The sequence below is a fragment of the Ipomoea triloba genome, chromosome 9 (assembly GCF_003576645.1).
Source record: "Ipomoea triloba cultivar NCNSP0323 chromosome 9, ASM357664v1".
Lineage (NCBI taxonomy): Eukaryota > Viridiplantae > Streptophyta > Magnoliopsida > Solanales > Convolvulaceae > Ipomoea > Ipomoea triloba.
The window spans coordinates 29,786,485-29,795,447 of record NC_044924.1 but is presented as its reverse complement, the minus strand read 5'-3'; the positions used below and the strand labels follow the sequence as shown (position 1 = coordinate 29,795,447).

Genomic DNA, 8,963 nt, shown 5'->3' with positions numbered 1-8,963 from the left:
TATATATATATATATATATATATATATATATATATATATATATATATATATATATATATATATATATATATCCACGTGATGACGAACCCAAGTGCCAAGATAAGATGAGAATTGCTTTGTATTTGGGCCAATAAGCCTACAATTATCATCGAACTCAATTGTCATAAGCTCATCATCTGGCTTCTTCTTTTTCATTTTCTCACAAGATGTAGGTACTCTTGTTCTAGGCACTGCGGTAGACTCTCTACCATTAGACATAGTCTCTTTATGATCGACCATGAATATATATACATGCACATGCATAAGATAACAATATTATTAAAAGAATCTCTCTCTATATATAAAAATATGTTATTAAAAAACAAATAAGATTACATTTTAGAAATTATACTATCTGATGGTCAACCTACAATCATTCTCTATGATCAGTACGCATGTAACTTTTATCAATGTTATCTTCACCTAAAGCCACAGGCTGAATACCAATAAAAATGGTGGGGTTTCATCAGAGTGGTCATATTCTTAGCTTCTTCATCCACAACATCACCAATACCAACAATACTTCTTTTTCTTTGTAAGACAACTGACCACTTACTATCATATGATCAGAAACATAAAAGACTTGTTTATCTTGAGATGCAAGTATAAACGGTTTATCATAATATCTTAGCTGGCCAAAATCAACTAAGGTAAAACCCAAATCATCTACTCGAACACCCCGTCTATTACCATCCAAGAACATCGGAATAGAGGAATCTTAAACACCTTATAATCAAGTTTCCAAATTTCTTCAATGACACCATAGTACGACATAGCAACATCTACCGAGTTAGTATATTTAGCACTAGAATACTCTCTTGATAGTGCTACTAATATCACTCCACTATTTTGCACCATACTTTTTCATCTTGACATTTTGTGTAAAACGTATACCTATTAATATCATATCCTTCATAAGAGCTCAGAAGAACATCGAGGCCATACGCTAACCACTGAATGGTTTCACTGATATTATTTGAGACTTGAGATAACTCTTGCATGACTATATCTTTGAACCATCTGATAAATGTGTTATTGTGTTCATTTGTCACCTATCTTTCACCTTTAGAAGGATTTTATTGTCTTAGAATAGACGTGTTGATCCAAGTATGGATGAACCTCAGAAAGGTGCTCTAGTACAAGATGATGAGTCTGATTTCGTATTTTTGCATTTGGAATAATAGCTTTAACACAATGGTACATTTTCTTGTGAGTCTTCCTTCATTATGCAATTTAGAAACACCAATGGACTCAACATTAGCCAAATAATCAGTACAGAAATCAATGGCTTCTTCAGCAGATAATGAAAGTGCAATTGTTGTTAAAGGTGGTAGTAGTAATCTACTGGCAATTGAGTTTAATAAAAAAGCTTGTAGGAGAGGCAACTGTTAAGATGATTATTTTGGATGAATTGCCTTTTTGTTTTGTGGATGAAGATGGGTTTAAACAATTTTGTAGTATTATTTGTCCAATATTTATTATCCCTTCAAGAAGAACAATCACAAGAGATGTAGTTGAATTGTATATGAAAGAAAAAGCTTTACTGAAGAGCATGATTAGTGAGTCAAGAGTTTCTTTAACTACTGATATATGGATTGCAAGTACTACTATTGTCAGTTATATGGTTATCATTGCTCATTATATTGATGTGAACTGGCAGTTGCATAGAAAAATTATCAGTTTTAAACCATTTTTTTATCATAAAGGTGAAACAATTGCAAAAGAACTTGAGAATTGTTTGATTGATTGGGGTATCAACAAAGTTTTTACTATCATAGTTGACAATGCATTTGCTAATGATAGTGTAATTAGGATTTTGAAAGTTAAACTTAAGTGTTGGAGAGAGGATCTATTGATATTAGGTGGAGAGTTTATGCATGTGGGTTGGGCACATATTTTGAATTTGATTGTGAAGGATGGTTTGTCAACGGTGGGTAGTAGTGTGGTTAGTGTTCGAAATGCTGTGTAGTATGTGAGACCATCCAATTCTAGACTTCAAGCATTTAACATATACGTGCAGAGCAAGATAATTTAAATAGAGGGGGTTTGATTTTAGATTGCAATACTAGATGGAACTCTACTTACCTCATGTTGTCTACAACTCTCAAGTATAGGACAACATGTAACCCCTCGGTTTTCCGACAAAGTTAGGGTTCGAAAATATTTTTTTAAGCTATGACATTTATGTGAAGATCTCTCGGTACTCCAAAGAATTTTTTTTTAGAATAAGTTATTAATAAGCTGCGATCTACGTACCGGTCACGAACCGTAAAATTTTAAAGGATGCATATACAGTTCGAATTTCTCCTAGAAAATGGATTACTAAGTATGATATGATTAAGCCTGAACTTTCTACTTAGTTCAAGAGAAATTTAAATGGACTGTACGGGTGAAATTGTTACGGACCTCCGTACCTGTATTTCGCGAGATACCGAAAAATTCCCGATTTTAGTGGTTATTGACAGGACTATTTTTTTAGAATAATTTTGGTGTTAGAATTTTCCCAAATTAAATTATAATCCTCCGAACTTTTATCTGATTTAACCCCAAACTGGCAAAATAAGCTCTACTCTTCAAGATTTACCATAGGGAGTTGACAAGTAGCACCCTTATTACCACATGGTGATTTAATTAATGCTTGTCATAAGAGGTATGGGAATGATATACTTGTTTCTTAAGCTTCAAGCCAAACTTTCCATCATCATCTCTCTCATCTCCCATTTTCGAATTAGAAGGAAAGAAAGAGGAAGGAAAATCTTAGTCTTCTACATTGTGATCCAAGGACTCCCTAACTATCTCTCCAACTCAAGTGCTCTATTATAGGTAAAAACCTTGGTTTTGTTCGGTTAAATCCTTCCTAGAACTTAAGTTTAAACTAAAGGTTCATGAAAATGTTGTTATTATGGTGATTTTGTTTAGGATCTTTGGTGAAAGGTTTGAAGGAGAAGATCATCAACTTTCTACAGTTTTAAAATCTTCTTGGGAGGTAAGGAATCCCTTAAGTTGGTTTAGTCACTTGGAAATGAACAAATGCTAGTAAATTATGTGACTAGGATTTTTATGTGAAAATTATGTGTTAAGTTTATGAATCTACAAGTTGGTTCAAAAGAATATATCTTGATTTTTGGTAATTTTTGTATGCATGTTCATATTTAACTTATGCATGTATATGTTGTGTTTACGTTCTTTGAGGCTTATACATGTGAAAATAGTCGAAAATCGGGACGTTACAACCCCGTTTTGCTGCCCGAAGTTGGCAGAATCGGATGGACGAAGCCTTGGACGCGCGTCCACCGCGCGTCCATCGGCGCCCAGGATTTCGGCGTCGCGGCCGAGAGGCCGGACGCCACCACGGACGCGCGTCCGCGGGTGTCCGAGACTACGGCGTCACGGCCGAAAGGCCGGACGCAACCACGGACGCGCGTCCGTGGCGCCCAGTTTTTCAGTGTCATTTGCCGAACCAGCGGACACAGCTCGGACGCACGCGTCTGCTGTGCGTCCGCCGCTGCGGACAACTGCGAGTTCGCGCGACGCGGACTCGTTTTCGACCAAACCTTCTTCCGATGTTTTTGCTCCCGATTGTTATGATGTTTGGAAGGCCTACGGGCAACCGAGTCAATTTTTGAAAGCTCAAATATTATTTTGTAAGTTATGTTCATTAACTTGGGGAAAAATTGTGTTCTTAAGAAATAAATGTGACTCTTGTCACTTGGATTTTTATGGTGAAAAATCATTAACAAGTATGTGTATTTTGGAAACCCATTTGGGTAAGAATGATCTTGTGAGTCATCACACGAACATACTAATTAAACCCAAGGAAAGAAAGAATGTTTTGAAAACCTTAGTTCCTGGATAATGTTATTGATATGTTTGACTTCTTGGGAGGCTTGCGAGCCGGGGCCCGGAAGTTAGTGAGATGTTTGACTTTACGGGAGGCCTGCGGGAGCCGTGGCCCAGAAATTAGTAAAATGCTTGACTTTGTGGGAGGCTTGAGAGCCGTGGCCCCAAAGTTATTGAAATGTTTGACTTTACGAGAGGCCTGCGGGAGCCGTGACCCGAAAGTTATTGAGATGTTTGACTTTGCGGGAGGCTTGCGAACCGGGGCCCCAAAGTTATTGAGATGTTTGACTTCGCGGGAGGCTTGTGAGCCGGGGCCCCGAAGTTATTGAAATGTTTGACCTGCGAGAGGCATGAGTGCCGCGGCCCAAGGTTCTTGAAAACATTCTAAGTTTACCATACACTTATCCAGGGGAAAACTAAGTAAAACTTTACTAACTATGAAAATCTAGTTACTCCGTAACTAGATTGAAGAATGAAATGTCACGAATTTTTGATCAGTAAAGTGTGTGTTGTTGAACCCTCTACTTTGAATCAAATGATGGAATTCTTGGAGATGAAAGTATTATATGCTGATGTCACTCATATACTAGACTATACTGTCTTTTGTTGTCAATCTGATTGCAAGTAGATCGCAACTGTTCGGTAAAGTTTACCGTTTTCTGAGTATTATGTTGTTTTTGAAACCTTTGTTTGCTTCCGAGTGACAATGGATTTTCCTTACGTAGCCGTCGTGCTAATTACACATCATGGTGTCCTTTATCAGATGGAATCTAGTGTGGGCTCATACAGCCCAGCGGACTCCGATCCATCGGAGTTCGAGTTCCCGGTCCTAGATCACGATGATTACGCCCAGTACATACTTGATGGTGACCCGTACGCACCCGGCTATGCACCAGATCCTCCTGTGCTGACTTGTACTCTCGATCCTGTTCCCACTGCTGTCTCACCAGCGGTACCGGTTTGGTCCCCGGCCCCTGTCAAACCGTTGTGTCCTTTTGACGTCATCCAGGCTAGTTATGGGTTTTATCCCATAGAGGTCCTACCCGATAGTGATCCTCTCGAGTTCGTTGTTCGCTATCCTTACCCATGGGATCCGAGCCCCCAGACTATCACGAGGAATGGATGATGTATATCAATACTTGCAAGTTTCTGGACCACATCACCTGGTTTGAGGGTGAGTGGCACGTCGTTTGGGGCACCTACACTGGCCCGGTGTACCACTCGTTAGACTAGGTAGTGTCTAGGGTGGGGAGGCAAGTCTGATCTTTTGTGTATATTTATCTTTTGTAGTTATGACAGTTCTAGAATGTCTAGCAAAGTCGGGTCCAGTTTAACTCTTTGATGGGCTGTACTTAAAACCTTGGTTCTTTTGGTAGCTAGTTTAGCTACACTTTATTAAGGCTATGAAAAATGCATATTAAGTCGATGGTTATAATAATATGGTACAGTTTCCATGTCTTTAGCCTGTGCATCTAGAATGAACCCCATCTGTATGTGATTGGGTTTAGTCTAGGTGTGGCGGTAACTACCCCCGGTTGTTCGGTACAGCCGAGTCGGGGTGTTACAAGTTGGTATCAGAGCCCTGTTTCGAGTCAGAATCCTAAGTCAAACTTTTTTTTTGAGTCAGCTCTAGTTTCGAGTTAACCAAGTTCCGAAGTCAGCTTAGGTTCGTTAAGACCAATCTAAGTTATTGTTACAGTTCGATGAGTACAAGTTCAGAGCAGAGCTGGAATGGAGGCCGGGTGGCATAAGAAGGGGGTATTTCACTTTTTACTCCGCAGAATCTCACGATTCTGGTCGTTGAATAATATGATCAATATCTGTGTTTTCTTGCATGTGTTTGCTTAAGCTGTTGTGAGTGAGCATGCTAGCGTAATGCGTTGATTATCATTATACTATGTTGAGACCCTTGCTTAGAGGATGTGATGAGGGTGAATGTTAGGAAGGGCTGTATAGGACTTGAGTAGGTACTATACTAACTGCCTAACTGGCTAATTTTGTGAGGGCTTTTATACCTCGAGTACTAACTTGGAATTATCGTCCAGCAAAGATGCCGCCGAGACGGAATGCGCCTGCGGGTAATGACAATAACCTCTCTGCGATAGATCGAATGGTTCAAGCAATGGAGAGAATGGCCGAGTTTATGCTAGCTCAGCAAGGTCAAAACCAAAACCAGGGACAGCCGAGAGTGGATTTCGCCAAGGCGATCGCCAACCGACAACCACCGTACTACGCAGGTGAAAAGGATCCGGTGATTTTGGAGGAGTGGATCCGAACGTTCGATAAGTTGCTCAACGCAGTGAACTGTCCTGCGAATCAACGAGTATCCTCTGCAGTCTATTACCTGACGAAAGCCGCAGACAACTGGTGGGCGACGGTCGGACCTAATCTCTTGCAAGTCCCAGCATTTGGTTGGGAAGAATTCAAGCTAGAATTAAGGGAACAGTTCTACACCGAGCGTATTAAAGGGATTAAATGTGAGGAGTTTCTGCGACTGAAACAGAAGGGAGCGACTATCCAGGAATACTATGACCAGTACGTTGAGCTGATGCGCTTTGCTCAAGAGATCGTACCGGATGAGGCGAGTAAGGCGAGAAGATTCGTTCGGGGATTGGACTGGAGTATAAGGGGAATGATCGCACCTTTCATGTGCTCTACCTTGAAAGAGGCGTATGATAGAGCCTCGGATCATTATCAAGTCTACTTGGACCAACAGGAAGTCTACGGCCGAAACAAAAGGAAAGCTGAGGACAAATCTCGGAAGTTTCCGGCAGGAAACAAGAAGGCCAACCAAGGCAACTTCAACCCAGTGCGAGGAAGAGAAGGAGTCAATCAAGGGAACCGTCCTGCTTGCCCAAGATGGGGGAGAAATCATCCAGGAGTAAACTGTCAAGGGATGAAGTTTAAATGTTACAAGTGTGGTCTCTTGGGGCACAAATCTTTTCAGTGCCGAAGTCAAGAAGACAGTCCCCAAAAGCCTCTGCAGAATGTGAATCAGGGAAGGAGATTCAATGGGAATGCCGGCTGGAATTCCGCAGGAGCATAAGAGAGGAGGGCCCACTCCCAGTCTGTTAATTTGGGAAGGCCAGCGAATGCCACGCCTGGTTCCAATCACAAGGGAAAGCAGGTGATGGGAGAAAGCAGCGGAGAGAAACAAGGCAGGATTTACGTCGTCAATAGCGCTCAGGCTCAGGCTAGCGACGCCGTGACTGATACATTCCCCATAAACTCGGTACTTGGATTAGTTCTATTTGATACGGGGGCTACCAATTCGTTTATATCCTCTGCGTTCGCTGATAAACTAAAGTTAAGGCCTACTGCTAAGTTAGATCTAAATGTCACAACGGCTTCGGGAGTAGTAGTATCCTGTAAGGATGGTTATGACGACGTTGCTATAGAAATAGCAGGGTTTAACTGCCCCGGTAACCTGATTCGTTTCGAACTTGAAGGCACCAATGTAGTACTCGGGATGGATTGGTTAGATAGGTACGAAGCTCAGATCGTGTGTAATGAGCGAAAAATTGTCCTGCAAGGACCAAAGGGAAGGAGAATATCCTACCGAGGAATGGACAAACAACCCGAGTCAAGGTTGCTAACGATGCAGAAATTAAAGAAGTACGTTCGCCAGGGATGTGAAGCGTATCTCTACTTGGTGCAAGACGCCGAAGTAGAAGAACTCGAGATGGACCAAATTCCAATTGTACGTGAATTTCCTGACGTATTCCTCGATGATCTCACTGAGATGCCGCCAGAAGTGGAATTCACCATCGATCTTGTACCAGGAACCTCACCTATCTCAAAAGCGCCTTATCGGATGGCACCCAAAGAGATGGAGGAGCTGAAGGCACAATTGGCAGAGTTGTTGGAAAAGGGATTCATTAGACCAAGCGTTTCGCCTTGGGGCGCACCAGTGTTGTTCGTAAAGAAGAAGGATGGGAGTCTTAGACTGTGCATTGACTATAGGGAACTCAATCGAGTCACAGTAAAGAACTAATACCCGTTGCCCAGGATCGATGATCTGTTTGATCAGTTGAAAGGGGCGGGTGTATTCTCGAAAATTGACCTACGGTCAGGGTATCACCAAGTGCGAGTAGCGAAAGAGGATGTGCCTAAAACGGCGTTTCGAACGAGATACGGACACTACGAGTTCACAGTCATGCCATTCGGAGTGACTAACGCCCCAGGAACCTTTATGGACTTGATGAACCGAATTTTCCTTCCATACCTGGATAAATCCGTCGTTGCATTCATAGATGACATCTTAGTCTACTCTAAGACACCGGAGGAACACGAGGAACATCTCAGGACAGTGTTACATACACTTAGGGAAAAGAAACTTTTCGCAAAGCTTTCAAAGTGCGAATTCTGGAAGAGAGAAGTCGCATTTCTTGGTCACGTAATCACCAAGGAAGGAATAAGGGTGGACCCAGCCAAGATACGAGCTGTAATTGAATGGGAAGTGCCCAAATCAGTTACAGAAATCCGCAGTTTCTTAGGTTTGGCGGATTATTACCGAAGGTTTGTTCAGGACTTCTCGAAGATAGCAAGACCACTGACGAACTTGCTCCAAAAGACGACCAAGTATAATTGGAACGAAGAATGCGAGCAGGCATTCCAGGAGCTTAAGAAGAGATTGACCACCGCTCCAGTGTTAACCTTACCTGTTGGAACGGAAGGTTATGAGTTGTATACTGATGTGTCTCACAAAGGACTAGGATGTGTCCTCATGCAAGATGGAAGGGTAATAGCGTATGCTTCTCGACAATTGAAAACTCATGAAGCTAACTACCCGACACATGACTTGGAACTGGCAGCCGTGGTATTCGCTCTCAAAATTTGGCATCATTACCTCTATGGAATCTCATGCAAGATTTATACAGACCACAAGAGTTTAAAGTATATCTTCACTCAGAGGGATCTCAATTTAAGACAAAGGAGATGGTTGGAGTTGATCAAGGACTATGACTTGGAAATTCAGTATCACGAGGGCAAAGCAAACAAGGTAGCTGATGCCTTGAGCCGGAAGACAAACCATGCTCTTTGGATATTACCCGAGCAGTTATGTAAGGAGTTTCAAGGACTCA

At 41.7% G+C, this 8,963-nt stretch overlaps 1 protein-coding gene across 1 annotated transcript; it reads left to right on the top strand.

The window, feature by feature from the left end:
* Window positions 1-5,929: 5,929 nt before the first annotated feature.
* LOC116029893 lies at window positions 5,930-6,925 on the top strand. The gene has a single exon (XM_031271940.1). The coding sequence runs from the start codon at window positions 5,930-5,932 to the stop codon at window positions 6,923-6,925; it is 996 nt and encodes a 331-aa protein (XP_031127800.1).
* Window positions 6,926-8,963: the final 2,038 nt, after the last annotated feature.